A 20,761-nucleotide genomic window follows, 5' to 3' on the forward strand; every position below is an offset into this window, starting at 1 on the left:
GAAATATTCATTTTAAAATTGATTAAAGAATAGTATTTTTTTTCGATTTTATGTCCGGGTTAAATCTTCCCCGCAGGAAAAACTAAACCCTTCCACACACTTTTCCACAAATGATCATCTAGCCAATCAATATTATGCAAGTGCATTATATAAGCAGGTTCCATGATAACTCAACACAGTGACAATTCAACACACTTTTAACAAGTGATATTAGATACGGTGAAAAAAAATTAACCTAACCTAACCTACTTAGCCCTGTTAATAAAGTTTTTGTTTCATCACTTTCCATGACTTTATATAACTTTTTAAAGAATTATCATTTTAATGATTTATCCGGTCACCATTCGTGGACATAACCCTAATGAAGTTATTCCAATTTTATTATCTTTATACCTACCAGCTATACTTAAGTATCTAGCAGTGATACAAATTGAAAATAAATATCCATACCGAGTAAAAATAAATGCCGCCAACGGGAATTGAACCCGTAACTTCTGATGTCCGGTCAGGTAAGATGTGATGAATTATCATTGTGATGATTTATCCGGTCACCCAGAATAGCATAATAAATACAAAATAATACAAAAAAATAATTAATAATCATGGGAAAATAATTCACCGACTCCAGATATTTTCATATCAGAGGGTTCTGCTCGGTAGAACTTCTAATTGGACCTATAAATCCAACTGATCCCTTATATACTATACATGTTGTATATTACATGTATTTAAAATGACTGATTTTTGCATTTTTATGTATAAATTCTTTGACAGATCTTATCATATATGTATTATGATAAGTACTATTATTATAAGGTAATTTTTTTTTTTGGTACAATATTTTTTACATTTCAAAGTTTTCCTGTAATGTTGACCGCATTGGGTGGCTTGCCCGTGGCCTATTACTTACTTTAAATAATATTAATGTAAGTAATAGTATATTATCATTGAAGCAAAAATGTGTAATTTTAACACTTTTAGTAACAATTGAACTGCTCGGGTGTAGACCATGATAACTGACAAAAATAATTTTTCAGATATCGCTTTTTGCATGTTTGGATGCACAAAAATAACATAATTCGTAAAAAATTAAAAGCAGTTTTTATAATTTTTTTTAGTATTATTTTTTAATATTTGACAATACAAAATTATGTTAATTTCAGTAATATGATTTTAAATAAACTAATTAAAAAATAATTAAACTTGAAAATTTTGAAAAAAATGTTATATACCATCCTGTACATCAGGGGTAAGGAACATTTTTCAGCTTGTTGGTGCGGCCTACGGAGATTTTCACAGTGGCTGACAAAAAAAAACAATATTTATAAGGCGAGAACGGTTTTCTTTCACGGTGTTTCAGATATATTTCTAAGGTTTTATTATAAAACCCAGAGAAAAGTATAACATAGCTGATAGGTATTTACGTAGGCATCCATGTTACTAGAAACCAGTTTAGACACAAATAAATAGGTGATTCAACATACCTTTAAAATTTAATTTTAATTTCTCATTATTTTACTAAGTGATTACTAAATGGGTAATAATCACAGACATAAGAATATATAGACTAGAAATTAAAGGTGAGGGGTAAAATCAACTGTTGAAGAACGAAGGGGGTAAAGCTGACTGTGATTCGTCAATAAATCAATCTGACAGGATATAGGCATCTCGCATTATAATATCACCATTTAGTTCTTAAAAGTAAAATCTGCTTTTGAATGAATAGACATTTTTACATGGGAGCGCAAATTACTCGCCACGTTATGAACTAATTTGCGAAGTCCAAATTCGGCAAAGTAAATTTCTTCTATTTTCAGAGTCGTAGTTAGTTTCAGAGTATTTAGTTAAGACACTTTTACAAATGTTTCATAATTTACTTACCTCAGTAAACAACGATGAGCACACTTGAGAATCGCTACATTGTGATGTGATAGTATATGTTTCTAAAACTGATCCATATAATACGGTGTGAATAAGCTTATTATAAAGTAAAATAATACTTACTTATGGAATGTAATACGACAATTGGGTTTATTCTCTTTTTCACATCTATTTTTACAAGTTTTCATATCACAAGCAACCATTTTGCCGTGTTATTTCGTAAAGTGCCTCGACCATAGCTCGACGCTAGTTCGAACAAGAATGATGACGTCACATTCTCAAGATTCACGGGAAGCCATACGCGAGCCCAGCCGGCTCCAATGGAACCTGTATGGGGAGTGGGGAATAATACGCTTTTAATCACTTAGGGCAGGTCTACTAATATTCATATGTCTATGGTAATAATAAATTATGAGTGTAAATTCTAATTAAACTGGGGACTCACTTACAGATACAATTACAGTTGTGGATTCATCTGCAGAAGCAGGATTCAAATTTAGGAGGCGGGTTTAGGTACCGCGCCTCGGGAAAAATTTATTAGATAACCAACACCTCTGCCATAGGTCACCCCAAGTGATTCGCTACGTTTTGTGATTTAGCAGTGGTGCTCTGGTTCATCGGGGGAGGTGTGTTGAGGATGCGCCTGCCCACCACCTGCGTCGTGGCTTACCAGATCGGGAGAGGCTGGTTTGCGGAGACCCTTTGACCTCTCCAACTGGTGTCTCGACCCATCGACCCATATTTATACGTCACTCCTGAACACACTGATCCCTAGATTCCTACCTACCCCTCAGACCTTTTTCCTTCCCAGAACTTCCTCTCCTTAAAACGACCCTCCACGCAGTATCCTCAAAGATGATATAGGCTCTGGAGGAAATTATTTTCCTCTGGTCCTCCTGTTTGTTAATGTAAAAAAAATATTTAAGAACGAAACCATTCTCGTGTTTGAAGTGCAGTTTTAAAATTCTAATTGCACACTATATGCTGCCAAAATCGAAGGAAACCATTTTCGTTTTATGGGTGTATTTTTAATTAAAGTTGGGGACTTGCACAAGGTTTCACTCTTAAAAGTAAAACCAATTTTGTGTTTAGAATGTAAAGATAAAATTACAATTGTTGATTGTTGATTGTTGATAATAGAAAATACGAAGGTGTTCGAGGTGCAGTTATAAAATTCAAGATGAAGACTGCATGCTGTAAAAATCGGAGGAAACCATTTTCATATGCTGGGTGTAGTTTTGATAAAAGCTAAAGACTCGCACAAAGATTCAATCTCAAGTTAAAAGCAGTTTTATCTTTGGAATGATGTGTTTTAATTCATCTAGTTCAAATTCAAATTTCTCACCATATGCTACAAAATTCCGAGGAAAACTATTTGTTTGTTCAGCGTGTAATGTTACTTAAGCTTTTGGCAGAACAACCCTTAAATTTTAACCAGTTTTGTGTTTTGAACGCAACTCAAATTTCATCTGTAGAAGCAACTCAAGGGAATCCTTTCTCACATTGCGAGTGCAGTTATAAAATTCTAGTAGTAGACTCATTTGTGAACATAACATTTGGTAATGCTTTCAGGTGTGATGGTTCTTGGTAAAATGAGGTTATAATAAAATATCGAGGATTCCGATACAACGTTTTTTTATAAAATTTTATTTAAAGGTAGATTAACATCCCGGGTTATGGATAACCTGACAATATTTGAAAATCTCTTACTACCACCAAAGTAAGCGGAAAGTGTTGCTTGTGTTGTGATGGAGGATTTAGCCAGCATTTGAACACACGCCGCCAGGATGGGACCCAAACGCGATGTCAACTCAGCCACCGACCGGTAGATAGAATTAAAAATCAAACATTGCCGGTGAAATCTATTAAAAATAAATATGCCCTAGACAAAATAGTTTTGGAAATCGTGAATAAATGGTAGTACCTAAAAAAGGCATATAAAAATGAATAAGACAGCATAACTGGAATTATTGGTGAGATTGGTTGAACAGAAAGTCATTTAAATACTTATGTAAAACATTAATCCTCCCTCTATTAATTTAAATTCCTACAATACATCATAATACAAAAGTTTAGCAGAGGAAATCCAATATCAGAACAAAATGACGACATTTCCGGAACCAGGGAACAACATCGTAATTTAACGAAAATTCCAGTGCAAACCCTGACATCGTTTCTGCGTTACCCACATTACTGGTGTACTCGGTTCCAAATAAACCACTGCCCAGTTCTAACTAACTGAAGCCACCCCGTCGCAAGGCACGGCCGTCAGACCGTACTTTTCTTTTAGTCAAGCCCATTGTTTGACCCTTTTCCGCAGTATTTCGATATGTCACACGTCAACCGCGGACAATGTCTCCAGTGAAAGAAGACATCAGAAAACACCGTTTAGACGAAAAAAACGATTTATGCAAAAATGTCAGTTATTATGGTGTACACCCGAGCAGTTCAATTATTATTATTGATTTTAAAACCACGTATTCCAAAACGGTTCCAACTGACTACAACATAATTATGATATAAAAAGGCATAAATTTGAAGTATAAGCGTGCGTATGAACCACGACTCATGGGAATGGAACGAAGCAACCGCGAATGGAGCGAAACGCCGCTTCCAGTTGCTTCGTTCCTTTCGTATAGTTATAACGAAAATAATTAATGGCTTATACTGCGTATAAACAGGAAAAATTCCGCCAGCCGACTTACGAATTATGGGAAAGGAACGTAATAATAATAATATTTGGCTAATTTATATAGCGCCGTTTTCGTGAGAAATCACCTCAAGGGCGCTGTACAAATATATTTCTTAAATAGTTAATACTAGAACTACTGACTTATCTAGTGACTTACGACTAAGTCCTATAACTACTATCTTAACGACATATATACGAGTATTTACATATTTAGCAACTTACAACTAAAATTAATATTAACAATCTAATCTTACTAACGCCAGAAGAAGAAGGAAGTTCCATTATATTAGGGTGTTTTTATTGTTAGCTGGATATATATGTTAAATGAATGAAATTAATGAATAAAATCAATAAAGTCAATCTTAAACGCATTTAGATGATTCATCTGCCAACAATTAAACCGATTGACTTGTTATGTTCCCGCTGATATTGTCCATTGTCCATTGGTAGGAAAGTCAATAGAAAAATTGAATGAACGGAATCGCTAGATAATGTAACAATTACAATATAAAAAAATGAAAAAAAAATATATTTGGATAGAATGACAGATTTATGGAAATGAGTGTCTGAAAAAGTGAGTTTTTAGTTTGGATCTAAATTCTGTTGGGCTGGTTATACATCTCAATTCCATAGGAAGTTTATTCCAAGCCTTAGGCCCGGATACTCCGAATGCACGATCACAAAACTTAGTGTTAAAGTAGCAACCACAAACGGTGCAAACGGCGAAAACGGCGCAAATGGTGCAAAGTTTCCGGTTGATTCCTTCCTTTCCCATTATTCGTGGATCGGCTCGAGGTAAATTTCAACTGTGTACACGCAGCCTTACGAATTACGAACGATACACGTTAAAATGAATATTGGAAAAAATGATGACGTAAAATGATCCACACTTCCGCTTCAAAGCGGCATCATCAAAAATAAACCACTGTCGGCATTATTAAAGACAATACGCATAAAAATAATCATTTTAACGGACAAGAAAGGCGAAACTAGGATATTGGACCACCCAAAGTATGCAGGTGTCCTTTCCAGAGAGGCGAGAAAGGCAAGCAATTTAAAAACACTTTATAAAAAAGTGCGCCCAACGAAGTAGATCAATTTTTGTATTAAAGTCACAAAGTAAAGCATTTTTACTATAATCTTCTAGAAAGGGTTATTGTGTTTTGCGGATGGGTCAAACACTTTTATCATAAAAAACGAAAATGGAAGCCGCGTAATGAATTAATCGCACTCATACAACATAATGGCCACAAGTCAAAAATTTAATTTTCTAGGTAATCGAATCGAAGGATTTGAACATTATCTATTCTACTTTCTGCGTCTTCTAATTTTCGAAAAATCTGTTCTTTTAAATAACAAAAAACGCCTACTACAATTGGGCATAGGTTATTATTTTTATAATTTTGTAATTACCTATTATTACCAGCTCTGTATTGTTTTTGTTATGTTTATGTTATACCTATGTTATGTTATGTTTATGTAAGTTTTATATTTATGATATCTTATGTTCATGTTATGTTTATTTATTTATTTATTTATTATAAGAACTTGTTGAACATTTATACATATTTTTGATAATTCAACCGCCATGCTAGGGATGTCCCTGTGTTATGGCGGGTGATATTTACAGATTGGATTTATAAAATAAGTTAATTATAAGTTATAAAGTTATGCAATTTAGATTGAAATATAAGTTAATTAGATTATACAATTAGATTATACAATTAAATAATAAGTAAGTAATAAAAATATACAAATTAAATTAAATTAAAAGTTTTTAAATTATACAAATTTAATTGCATTACAAATATTAAAATCATGGTTTCTAAATGTATTTATAGTAATAAATTTTTATAGTATTTATAAAAATGGTATTAAATATTAATAATAATTGATAATTAGTTGATAAAATTATAATATAATTTAATTTATGTACCAATTTTTATATATTGTGGTCTCCAAGTGAACTTATCCATTTTGATATTAGTTTTTTAAATTTATGGGGTTGGGTTTCGGTTTTTAAGTTTTCAGGGAGAAGGTTAAATATTTTGGGAGCTAGGTACATGAAATGTCTTCGAGCTGACGTGGTATGTAGTGTAGGGACGTTGTAGTGTCGGTTGGTTATTGTTCTGGTGGTGTAATTGTGGTGTACGAGGGTTTTTTTCTTATATTTGTACAAAAAATGCATTAGAGTAAATTTTATGTGGAGTTGCTGTATGTTTAAGACATTGTATTCAGTGAAGAGTCGAGTGGAGGAGTATCTTGTCGGTCGCTTGTTGATAGTACGTATTATCGTTTTTTGGGCTTTTTGTAATGGATCAATAAGATAATGTGCACAACCGCCCCAAATTATGATGCCATATGCTAATTGGGATTGGCAGAGAGCATAGTAGACTGTTTTCATTATTGTAGGAGTAAGGATATTTCTTAATGTTCGAAAAACATAACAGAGCTTGCGAATTCGGGGAGTTAGGCTGGCTAAGTGCTGATCCCAACGAAGATGATGATCAATTAGGACCCCTAGGTATTTTATATGGGATACTTTTTGTAAGTTTGGGCAAGTACAGGAAGAATAAGGTCTTGGACAAGAGTGAATTGTTATTTTCTTATTGTTAGTAGGTTGGGTTGCAACAGATAGACTGAAGGTTAGGAATTTTGTTTTACCAGCGTTGAGTGTCAGGAGATTGTCATCTAACCAATTCTTTACAAGGCCTATGTCGTGTTGAGCTATGTCAAATGCTCCTTTCCAGTTTTTATGACGAGCTATGAGCACAGTGTCATCTGCAAAGGATATTAGTTTTCCGGTTATGGGTAGGTTACAGAGTTTGTTGATGTAAATGAGGAACAAAATAGGGCCTAGGACACTCCCTTGTGGGACTCCGAATTGAATTGGTAGAGGGTTACTTTCAGCTGTGTTATTAATTTTTACAGTTTGTGATCTACCAGTTAGGTATGAGGAGAACCAGTTAAGAGTTGAGTCCCGGATGCCTATTTGAGATAGCCTTTCTAGGAGTATGGGATGGGAAACCGTGTCGAATGCTTTGGCTAAGTCTAAGAATATGGCTAGACAGGAATCGCCTTCATCCAGGCTATTAGAGATGTTCTCAGTCAAATCTAAGATTGCAGATTCTGTACTAATTTTTTTTTGGAAGCCAAACTGATTGGGCGAGAGAATCTTCTGGGTTTCCAAATGGGAGATAAGTCTACTTTTGACAATTTTTTCGATGATTTTTGATAGGACACTTAGCAAAGAAATGGGTCTGTAGTTTTCGATATTTGTTTTGTCGCCACTCTTATAGATTGGGATAACCGTAGCATGTTTTAGTTGGTTGTGTATGTTATGTTACGAAATGTTTATGTTATGTTCATGGTATATTTGTGTTATGTTAATCTTTATGTTTTATAATCACATTTGTTTATTCCCATATGCTGTGTTTGTTTATAAGATTGCCAATTTCAAAGTTTAAAAAAAAACGCTACTAATTTTATAAAGATCTTTGGTTAAATAACGAAAAGCGCCCATTTATATTGTACACAGGTTCCTATTTTTAGAATTTTTTAATAACCTACTGTTACCAGCTCTCTACCGTTTATGTTAAGTATGTTATGTTATGTTATGTTTGGTTTGTTTATGTTACGTTATGTTATGTTCACGAAGTGTAATCAATTATATTCTTAATTTGTTAATAAGAAAAATGTTATTATGTATGGCCAAGATCACCCCTAATGGGTGAAAGCCAAAATAAAGAATAATAAATAAAAATAATACTTTCTACGCGTTTAAACTATCACCAAAGTAGTTACGTTACCAAAGTACTTTATACGAATAATCTAACTAATACATATGCAATCTATTTTTTCAAATGTCTTTTAAGACATAAAAAATGGTTTAAATAATAATTATAACTATATAAATTGAAAAAAACTTTCGAGAAAAAATACATGCCGTGGACGGAAATTGAACCCGCAGCCTTCTGACAGTCAAATGCTATACTAATTGCAATACGCCGGCTTATTCAAACCCGTCAAATTATTCATTATGTACTGGTAAACCATTATTGCTTTCTAGCTGTACCCCGCCACGCGTTGTGGAAGCTTAGTTTTTTTGTGCAGATAGAGAAACAATAGCGCCTGTTGCTTTTACGCCCAACCGATGGCACAGTTACAAAAAGTGTTTACCTGTCACAAGTGACATTTATGATCCATATAAGATAGGTATATAAAAACACACGCGTATCCGAATGTAACGTTGTGTCAAAATTTCAAAGCAATCTGTGAAGAACTTTTAGATTTTTCACTAGAAAACAACCAACTTTATTTTTGCAGGAAATGCATTGTTAATACTAAATCTCATACTAGATGGTGTCTAGACATATTATATCTTCATTTATTGGTGAAATATTTTGATTTCAATCCAATGTTATTGTTATAAATTATAAAGTCATGTGTTTCAAGTTTAAAATTATTTCTGAAAAATAATATGTTATTCATAATAAACCTTGCCTCTCAAACATTAGTTTCTCATTAAAAATCAGAATGCATCCACCGGTTCGTCGACCACGAAATACAAAACTATATATACAATACATTTGATCAATGAACGTGATGAGCAATACGTTAGAATGTAAATATTTATGTTTGAATTTAAATATTAATTTATATTCTGTAAGGTAGATACACTGAGAAATGAATCTTCCTCCCGGGGACTGGAGTCAACTGCAATTACAACTGAGCTAAATCCCGTTTGAGTAGGGGCCGACATTTGTTTCGTATATTAACTGCTGTAATGTCATCCAATGTCAAAGAAATGCGTATAATATGTCCGTTTGTGTATACGTGATTGCCACCAATAGAATGCATAGTCATTAACAACGGATCTATCTCACTAGTTTCAAATGACGTGTACCCGGTGTTGCTGGGAGTTATCCTTATGATACAGACATATACCATTGCGGACTTTTCTGTAGGCGTTTTTAAGATATACAATTCCGTAGTACATTATTTTGATGTATCTCGTAAGGTTTAGCCAGCGTTAGCAATGTAAGCGCCCGAAAAGTTTTTTTTACGACTTGATTACAAAACCAATGACTTTTCTCTACTTTTTATAAATATAATATGCATGTATTATTATATGTTAACCTTCCGGAAGAAATTCTCTAAATGATAGTGCCCTATCAAAATCCGTTGTCTAGTTTAGGAAAACTAAGTGTGCAAACATACAGACGCGGAAAGCGACTTTATATTATACTATTTAGAGCTACACTGTCAAACTTATTGAATGTTCAATTTCGATAATCGTACACAGCTAGTCATAAATAATTATACTGATTGTCCGGGGGCACAAAACGTTGGAGAGGCGTTGTTTTTTTCTCATATAAATTTTTTTCCCTACAAACAATTCAACTTTTGTACCTGAAAATTATCATAAAACGTTGAAATTTGAACGTGGAAAAAATAATATATTTTTTTACTTTTACTATCATGTAGAATAATAATCCCCGAAATTTGCGCAGTTACCTACGTTTAAACTAAACAAAAGCCAGCGGATTGACCTTTTTATTACTACTAAAATCTGTATTTTTATTTTTTTGTATTTGTGGCAGTATTGATGCACGGGTACGACATAATAATTATTATTTGTGTCGCTAGGAATATTGCATTTGCACCAACAAATTTCTTGCTTGTGGCAAGGACGAAATGAAGCCCAATTTATATGGGCCGGTATTAGTACCGCTCTGAAATTCTGTGCATAACTAATTAACCATCACGCCGTTTCGCTGCAAGAGGGTAGGCAGAGAGGATGGACCGCCAAACAACTCAATTTTAGCACGAAACCCTTGCTTCATTCACATTTGTACATCATCTCATGCATGGCCCGACTCAAGCATTTGGTTCACTTGATCGTGCCATTGAATTCGCATCATATATTCTCCTTACATCGTTTCTTCGTTCATTAGCTCTGTATTTTTTTAAACATTAGCTTCATAAAGGAGGCTTTGAGGAAAATAATTCTTCTCAGCACCTGTCATATTTGGGGAAGCTGTGTGGAGAGTTTTTTAAGAAAGGAATTTCTGGGAAGTATAAAGGTTTGAGGGGTGGATAGGTATCTGGGGGTCATTGTGTCCAGGTGTGATGGAAGTAATGTATGCATCGTGAAAAGATCTCCCTCAACCAGTATCTCCAAATCTGACCCATCACGTAGAGCAGTGCTCCGCAACCTTTTCTCACCTAAGACACACCAACATTCTACCTAGAGTTCCGCGGCACACCAAAAACTGAAAAATATAGGTATTAAATTGATACAATTTTTTGTTTGTTTTTTTATTTTTATTTTAAAAGTATACATACATATAACTATAACATATTTAATAATTATTATAAAATAATAATAATAAATTAATGTGATACCTGCGCTTGTTTCAATGAACAGAAAAGTTTTATATTCGGCTCGATTTTTGACAGCAAGACTTTTAAGCATGACCGCTTATCATTTTTAATTAATACAAACGTTGAAAAACTTTGCTCACATAAATATGTCGTTGAAAATGGAAGTAGTGTTAAGATTGCTTTGTCGAAAATGCGAGAATATTCGTAAAAGATAACGTAAATCCAGAAAACATCTAATGGAACTTCGGAGAAGTGAAGTTTTAAAGTCATTGAATTATAAATCTGTAAATTCCTCTCGAATTATATAGAGGCAGTGTTTCCGTAAAATTTATTGCATTGGTTGCAAAAGGATTTCGAATCCAATCGTATTGTTCCGTATTGATGGAATAAAAATACAGATCAAATTTCTGCTGGAGCATACTTAAATGTTGTTGGGCCAGATCCACAATTAATTGTTTGTTTTCAATTGTACTTTGGTTGGTCTTTTGGTACATTTCCAAACATCCTTTTTCAACTCTTTCTGGCAAAGTTCGAGTTTTTCAACCCTTGTAATTTGTCGGAGCTCGTCAATATATACTCATTTGGACATATTTTTCAAGTTCATTCAAATGCTCGAATATATCAGCCATTTATGTTAGTTTAATCAATCAGTAATCATCATCGAGGCGCTGATGTAGTTTGTGCATATTTTGATTTAAAATAAACTCACGCACCTCGTGACGAAGTTCAAACAATCTAGCCAAAACGTTGCCTCGGGATAGCCAACGAATTTCAGTAAAAAAACAATAGGGATTCATATTCGGCTCCTATTTCAGCACAGAATATTACAAAAATTCTATACTAAATTTTGAAAAATAGATAATATTGATGAAAAATAATTCGTCATTGTGTATTAAATACATAATGAAATATTGTTAAATGTCAAATACATTGAATTTGACCGCGACACACTTGTATCCGGCTTACGGCACACCAGTGTGCCACGGCACATCGGTTGCGGAGCACTGACGTAGAGGCATCCGCTGTCAAGACCCTGACAAACCTCACCCCATCTACCCGGGCACATCTGCTCCATGCACCATGCCCAAACCATCTAAGGGTCTGTTTCTCAATTTTACTCATACGATTACGTCGTATTGTCTTGCATTCTTTGCGAATTTCCACATTTCTCACACGATCATACACGGTTTTACCACATTAATGCCTTATCTCCTCTAAGTTATCTCCTTTCTAGATCTTTTTTAACACATAACAAAAAAATGTGAATACCACACAAGGGTTCCAACTGTTCCCAACCGTCTGGAGCCAGTGAGACTGCGGCATCCCCAATTTGGGTATGTTGTTCGACTGAAGGTAGTGGGGAGAGGAAGGAGATGGGGAGAGGAAGGTGGGGGAGTACCTGGCTATCCATATCTGGTCACCAAACACGGCCAAAGCCATTTCTAGCAACGTTTCAATTCTGAATGGTGGTCTTAGACCAGGGCGATACTGAGAGTATCTTACACTCTATAGTAAACTATATATTATTTTGAATTCATAAATTATGAAAAATGATATGGGATTTGAACCCGCGACCTTCGAATTGTTAGTCGAGAACCTTACTCCTCGACGGAGGTCATCTAATCTTATTTTAAATTGGCGATAGCCGTTTTCTTTCAAATCGGTATACATTTCTCGTTATACGCTGTAACGGTTAATATTTATAATTGTGTAATATTTTCTCTGATCAATTTCAATAAGATTAAAAAAATAATCCAAATGTTTGTCTTGTTGTATTTTCCTACTGAAAATACCGAACAAACAATATAAGTACCTACATAGAGATTTATTTAATTTTTTGACAGTTGATATTGAGAACTGAAATAGCTCGTGATTAAAATACATTTGCGAACTGAAAATATTACTAGATGCTCTCAGTATCTCCCCAGTGAAAGACCACCAAGCAGAATCGAAACGTCGCTCAAAATCGGCGAATAGAATAACAGAAAAGTATTAAGATGCTACGAATGAAAGCGAATCAATCAAAGATTGTGTGTAAAGACAGAGATATGTGTCGGATCATCCTCTCTGCCTACCCCTCCGGAAACGACATGATGGTCAGTCAGCCAACAGATGAATAACCTGATACTTCCCAAATATCCTCTTTATAATAATAATATTTTTGACCATTTGTAGGTAAATCTGTTTTTTTAAGAAAAATCACCTCACGGGCGTTGTAAAAATATTTATTCTCTTCCCCATTTTTCTTTCCATCCCCTAGTTTCATAAATTCTTTTAAACTCTATATTTTAAATAAAGTACATATACATTCTGTTATGTTAATTCATAAAAGTTTTTCGTGTATGCGTGAATGTGTTAGTTTATAAAAGTGTTGCTAAATACACAAATGTAATAATTAACTATTTCATGATAATTTTATTTATTATAGTATGTTTATCCTGATGAAGAAACCATTGGTTTCGAAACATGTCGATCATATTTGATTTAAAAAGTTGTGAATACAAAGTTTTTTATTATTGTTGAAAGTAATCACTTTGTGGTTTGACATATTTAATAAAATAAATTAAAATACTTTTTGTTTTAAAACCACTATTTAATTTTATTTTATTACAACGTATTTTATTTATTTTTTAACTGATTCTCAATATACGAGCCCATGTAAAGTGGGATTATTTTCACAATGTTTACATTTCTGTCGGTAGAGTGTCCGAGTCCTGATTGTACGATACAATAATATTTCAGCCCTTTGACTTTTCAGTCTGTTTTGGGAGTTCCGCGCGTTCGTAGCGGCGCTGCAAGCAACTATTTTTTAAAACTTTTCCCGCTGCTAACATTGAATTTTACGACCATGTATCCCCAAGAAACAGAAGACAGCGTATTGCAAAACTTAGTGAAAATAGTTAACAAATCCGGGTACGAATTAGTACAAAGGAATGGACAGAGACATTATGGACCTCCTCCGAATTGGATCGGCCCGCCTCCGACAGGCTGCGAAATCTTCGTGGGAAAGCTTCCCAGAGACCTTTATGAAGACGAACTTATTCCGGTTTTCGAGGAAGTTGGAACGATCTACGAGCTTCGACTGATGATGGATTTTTCTGGATTTAACAGAGGATTTGGATTCGTGCGTTACACCAACGAACAGGATGCTTGGAAAGCAGTAGAAATGTTGAACAATTGCAGAATTCGACCTAGTAATGCTATCGTGGTAGCAAAATCTTTCGATAATAACCGCCTCTTCGTTAGTGGGCTGCCATTAGACGCAAGTAAAGAAGAAATCTTGAAAGAATTTAGTAAGCTTGTGTCTGGTGTAGTTGATGTGGTGATGTATCCTCGCATGCATAATCCTTTACATAACCGAGGGTACGTCTTTCTGCATTTTGATAGTCATCATTCAGCAGCTTTGGCCCGAAGGGCTCTCATACCTGGCCCTCTGACATTCTTTGGAGACAAGCTGGTGGTAGACTGGGCCGAACCGGAACCCATCGTCGGAAATAATATCATGAAGCAGGTAAGAACCAATAAGTTATATTGTATTTTTTACATTTTTGTTGTTTTCCTATCTAAATTTTCTAGTTGTACAATCGTAAAATCCTAACTAAATGTCATTTTCGTGTATGATCGATTTAGATCTTTGGTACTTTAATTTGTAAAATTTCCGTACAATATTCTAAATACGACCAAATTATTGAACTAACTTTCGTTTCAACTTAATTAAGTAGACTTTATGCTTAAGATAGAAAATTGGTTATTATTATTCGTAGTACGGAATTTTTACCGTAAGTACCTTTGTTTTCTGATATGCACCGCCGTTTTTTTTTATTGAGATTGTGCCTTCTGGTGAAAATCCCAAAACTGCATTGTGTCATGATCATCATTTTGATTATTCTCACTGCGTTTTTATTTTAGTTCAAGTATTGTTTTAATTTTCCAACTACCCGGAGCCAGTGGAACTATTGCATCTCATATTAAGCCCCCGCATTCCCAATTTCTACCGATTCATAAGTTTTTATGTTCCATAACATATGTATGTTTTTGAAAATAATATCTATACATTTGTAATGTCGAAACGGTAATTATATGACATTCCCTCGATAGAAAAAAATCGCAAAGTAAGCTTAGAAAATTATTAAAAACACGTTTTGTTCTGTTATTTAATGTTATAGGTATGAAAAAATCATAGTGTATCTTTAAATGCAGCTAAAGCATTTGGCGGCCGATTTTTGCTCTATTTCAAAAGAGTTGTGTTTTATTAAATATTTTCACCATTTTTGCTTATTATCGTTTTTAAATATTAACTCGCTCCCTCTAACATTCTTATTTACATATCTCCCTTTCAAACCATCTTTGAACGCTTACTACGGGGCCTTAATTAGAGGAATGTTGTTGTTAGGCTGAAGAAGTGCAGTCAAGGAGGATGTGCGAAAGGCTGGGAAGTTTACATATCTGTTAAGATCTAGTCACCAAACGTATCTAAAGCCATATTGTGGTTATAAAAAAAAATAATGACAAAAATTATAGAAAATTAGTTCATTCGTTTTTTAATTCCTCTTTTGGCCACCTACAAAGTTAAGTATGTCATTCTGTGCCGTTGATAGCGCTGTTGTCACCTCTCCCTCTTAAATGAAATTAATAAATAATAACAATAGAACGAGAGGTTACAACAGAGCTGTCAGCGACACAGAATAAATCTTGAATAAAAATTATTGATTTTGTTTTATTTCTTTGTCATTTAGGTAAAGATTTTGTTTGTCCGAAACGTATCCGCCAGAGCAACGGAAAACGACATATTGAAAACATTTAGCAGATACATCGATCCATTCACCATCGAACGAATTAAAAAGGTCGAAGATTTTGCCTTTGTTCATTTTATCACGAGACAAGATGCCGAAAAAGCATTGCGATTGTTGAAATGCTGCACTTTGGACGGGTTCAAGTTGGAACTGAAATGGGCTAGACCTGTTGACAAGATATATACTAAGAATATACGCAGAGAAAGCAAAAATGGTTGTTTTTCTGTAGAGTTAAAAAATCATAACGAGACATATGAAAAACAGAATTTGAAGCCTGTGGATTTGAGCACCAATAATTTCAGCGTAATTGGTCAAATGCCTGAAAAAAATAATTATTTGTGTGCAAAATCTGCCCCTGATATACTTGATGACTACTGCAAAAGGTTAGTTTTTTCTATTTTATTATTTAAACATATATTTTTTTATTACATAATATAATAATTATACAGGTGTCCTGGGGTAAAGTGCACAAATCTTGGGAGGTAATTCTACATTGATGGTACAAGTAAAAAATATAAATAACTTTTATTCAATAACACTAACTTTACTCCCAGACACCCTGAATACTAGCTGAAGTTCTCTGCTTTATCCCGGGCCTTACACAACAGTTTTTCGAAATCAGACCTAGACAGGGTGTCCGGGGTAAAGTGAGCTAACTTCGGCAGGTGGTAGAAGTAAAAAAGATGAAAAACTTTTTTCGAAATTCCAATGTTTATTTTCCCATACAAAAATATTTTTACATAGGAGAATATTTATTTTCCCATAAAAACAATTAAACGTTTTTTTAATATTTTTTATTTATCTAAAAACAAAAACTACCTTCAGATGTTGGAATTTCGAAAAAAGTTACTTATATTTTTTACTTGTACCATCGTGTAGAATCACTCCCCGAAGTTAGCACACTTTACCCCACCGCTTATGGATTTTTAAAATTATTAGGTACCTATCATTATTTAAAAACATACATATCTATTGGGACAATATTGTCAATATTGATTAAAAAAAATTTGAAATGTACAGATCCTTAAAAATTCATTAATAATAATATTATGTAGCATCGGCTTTATTTAAAACCTGTAAAGTGAGATAAACATTACCATTTTGCAGCCAAATCGACCAATTTCGTGTGTAATTCTTAGTTATAAATCTCCCGCCAATGTCACCTGGCAGTCCCAAATGCATACATTATATAAGTTTTATTGTAAGGTAAAACTTTTTCAATAATAAAGGGATAATTTATATGGCGCCGTTTTTGTGAAAAATCACAAAGGGCGCTAGTGGTTAATTAGTAGTAAAGTTACCGGTGACCGACATCTCCTTTGTAACTTAAATCTTTCTGTTACTTGGTGATATCTGATAGCAAGAGAGTTTACAACGAAGCTATCGTCGGTAGGTATAATATCTATGGATTGTTTGTAGGATGAATTGGGGCACACCGAAGTATGAATTTACTTGTGGATGGCTGTCGGATAGATTTTGCTGGAGCGGTTCAGTTCTCCTACAAGCAGTCCGATTGCCCGACAATTGCCCCGGGACCCCTCTACACTTGGGCCCCTTCAGAACTCCACATCTCTGCTACACTCAGTTGGACGTTGTTGTGAAATGTTCCGAGATGGCCCTGATTTACCTAAATGTATGTCATTTATAATATTTATGTTTGGAATAACTTGAGTAAAACCTTAAATGTCTGAAAATAATTATTATGTGTACGCAAAATCTGCCCCTGATATACTTTGTAAAAAGTTTTGCTCTTTTAGTTTCATTGTCATTCCTGTCTACTTATTCATCATTCATTCATCTTATTCACCATTCATTCATCTTATTCACCATTCATTAATCTTATTCACCATTCATTCATGCTTATTAAATAATCATTTATGCTTACTCACTGCCAATTTGTGCTTATTAGCTTAGCTCACTTGCTTACTATTTCTATCATGCTTTCATAAAGAGTACTAGTCAAAAACAACAACTTTTCAGGAGAGTGATTACAAGTTTATAAACTGTGATTACTTCTATTGGATGATTGAGTAACAAATACCTACTTTAAAAATACTGAAAAAAATTACTGTAATTTATAATTTTTTATTTATTTATACTCTATATCTAGCATTACTTCTTCACCCATGTCTCTTTTCAGTTGTGTAAATTCGGGCTTAAATTCTTATGTATTTGCTATTCATTTGTGATCATTCCCTATTATTCATTCTATATAATGTAGTTTATGGTTGTTCGTGGCCATTTGAGCTCGCATGCAGATTTCACTATTTAATTTTTATTATTCATGCTCATTCACTGTTCATTCGTGATAATTCATGATCATATGTGACCATTCGCGCTTATTAATCATGCTGATTCACTATTCATTTGTGCTCATTCACTGTTATTTTATTCTCATTTGTGACAATTAGTGCTGGCTCACTATTCGTTCATGCTCATTCTACGTTCATTTGTACTAATTCTTTCATGCTTGATAATGCACAATAATTAACAACTATTCATGTTTATTTACTGTTCATTCGTGCTCGTCTGTGGTTGTTCATGACCATTTGCGTTTAAATGCAGATTCTATGTTCATTCACGCTATTCATTTGTGGTTTTTTGTGGCTATCAATACACTTTTTTTAAATTCACATTGTTGACTCCCCAGATTGTACATTCTGTGGTCTAGAAGTGGGAACTTTAGATCACATATTTTTTGGTTGTCCCTCTCTAAACAAATATCCTCTCTTCTATCAAGCCTCATCTAAAATTGCCTCCCCTCCATTCAACATCTCATCTCTTCTAAGTCTGAACTCGACTCCAATTTTCATTATAATTTTGAAATTTGCCTATTTAAATAAAATTAATATTTAAATTCACCTTTCATTTCTCCATAATTTTAAATGATGGCTAAGAACACCCTTGAAGGGTGAAATCCAGAAATAATGGAAAAAAAAAAATACACTTATAACGTTGATTTTACTTATGCTCATTCACTGTTCATTCGTGGTAATTATGGTAATTCCCGTTTATTAATGCTGATACACTGCTAATCCATGCTTGCTTGTTCCCCAGTAAAGTTTCCACCATTAGGCTACCCGTTTAAAATAATAATATTTAATGAAATGTTTTTTTTATTAACAGGGAATGGGTTTCACCCAACAACCAACCTAGCGAAGACAAAGGCAAGACGGATTTTTTTATACTTATATTTGATGTTATTCTATTTTTTTTTTAAACTTCTTTTGTGCATTATTGCAAAAATTTTACCAAAATTTTATAGTTACCAGTTTTTAATGTATTTTAACAAATAACTAATATTTTTATGAACCTAAAACTAACAACACACTATTGTTATAAAATATGCTAATTAATATTTTGTGCAGTTAATATCGGTTAAGTATAAACTTTTCATAATTATTACTAATTTGTTACTTTTTAAACAAATGTTTATTATAGATACTCTAATGATTGTTTATTAGGTCGTTTACTTGTATAATTGAATTTATTACAAATCAAACTTGAATATTTGATTGAAAATAAATATTAAATAATGCTAACTAATGCACCAATCGAAATAATCGAGAGTAGTCTTCTTTTATGTAATTAATATCTTAAGTGTGTTTACTTGTTACCAATTTTTATGTTTACTTGTTGTAATTTTAATATATTTTATGTAATGTAATGCAAATGATGTGTATGTATTTTGTTGTAAAAATAGTAATTTTGCATTTCAATTTTATTCTACTACATAATATTATCAGTGGCGTGTTGTGTATTTTCTAATTTTATTTAATTTTAATAATCAAATTACGTACAACTTTTGTGTAGTGGTGTGATGGACCAATTTCAAAGCAATAACTTTTAATATGTTCTAAATAAATTATTCTTCATGAAAGATTATCTTCATGAAAGATTATCTTTCTTTCCACAAAATATGGGTTTGGCTATTGAATTCTTATTTGATTTTGTAAAAATAATAGTGGAGCCAATAATAAAATAGGAACAAACTCAACATAAAAAATCGACACCGGACAAAAAAAATTAAGTACAAACAAATTATTGTCTTAGAATCACAAACAATAATAATAATAAAAAATATTTACAGGTACTTAATTTCCTAAGTAGTATGCAAATGTTAGTAACATTTATGTATTTTAATAATTTAATACTATGCATGTATTAATAATAAAATAACTTATAAAAACGCACTTTTTTTTACTATGTTTTATTTCCGTCAAACCCTATGCCCTAATGAGATTATACTTCGCTCAAAAACTGGGATTTCCATTCCTGGGCTACAATAAAATTTTCTAATTTTTTAACTTGAAAATTATTAACTTGAAAAGCTAATTTTGAAAATCTACTGCCACCACAGTGAGCGAAAAATGTTGCTCCTGTCGTGCTGGGTGACTTAGCCAGCCGAGGAATTGAACTCACCACTGGACCCAGACGTGATGAAAACTCGGCCACTGACCAGACAATAGAACTCCGGTGAAAATTGTTATGGCTTTAATCAACAGACGCTGACTCTGAATACATATTAATTACATCATTTTTATATTATGTATTTAATTATATGTAGAATTATTAAATCATTAATGGCCTGTAATTGGTCGGCGTGTTCTGATGGAACTGAGTCTGCGCAAAATTGAAATTATTTCAAAGTAGGTGGGTATTATTCATGTTTGTTTTTTTCTTGCTATTTATTTTTGGATTTGTTGATAGATACTGATCTGTGTGTGAATGGCCTTACTGTTAACCGGCAAAACCGAGGCACATGTGACATCATGCGTACCCTGTCAGATTTCGGTCGTTCCAAACATTGAAGATTATATTAATCATGAAAACGATATCTTCACTAAATAGCACAAAATAAAGTCGCTATCCGCGTTTGTTTGTTCGATTAGTTCTTCTAAACTTCGCAACGGATTTTTATAGGGTTTTTTTTTTACTATCATTTAGAGAATTTATTCCGGAAGGTTTATACATATAATACATGCATATTATGTTTATAGAAAGTTGG

At 33.3% G+C, this 20,761-nt stretch overlaps 1 protein-coding gene across 1 annotated transcript; it reads left to right on the forward strand.

Moving 5' to 3' along the window:
- The first annotated feature begins 13,808 nt into the window (after positions 1-13,808).
- On the forward strand, positions 13,809-18,909 carry LOC149412741 (RNA-binding protein 47-like). Its single transcript, XM_089645405.1, has 2 exons — positions 13,809-14,471; positions 18,880-18,909. The coding sequence occupies exons 1-2, from the start codon at positions 13,809-13,811 to the stop codon at positions 18,907-18,909; spliced, it is 693 nt and encodes a 230-aa protein (XP_089501531.1).
- Positions 18,910-20,761: the final 1,852 nt, after the last annotated feature.

The sequence above is a fragment of the Hesperophylax consimilis genome, chromosome 22 (assembly GCF_061612785.1).
Source record: "Hesperophylax consimilis isolate HC1 chromosome 22, BYU_Hcon_1.0, whole genome shotgun sequence".
Classification (NCBI taxonomy): Eukaryota; Metazoa; Arthropoda; class Insecta; order Trichoptera; family Limnephilidae; genus Hesperophylax; species Hesperophylax consimilis.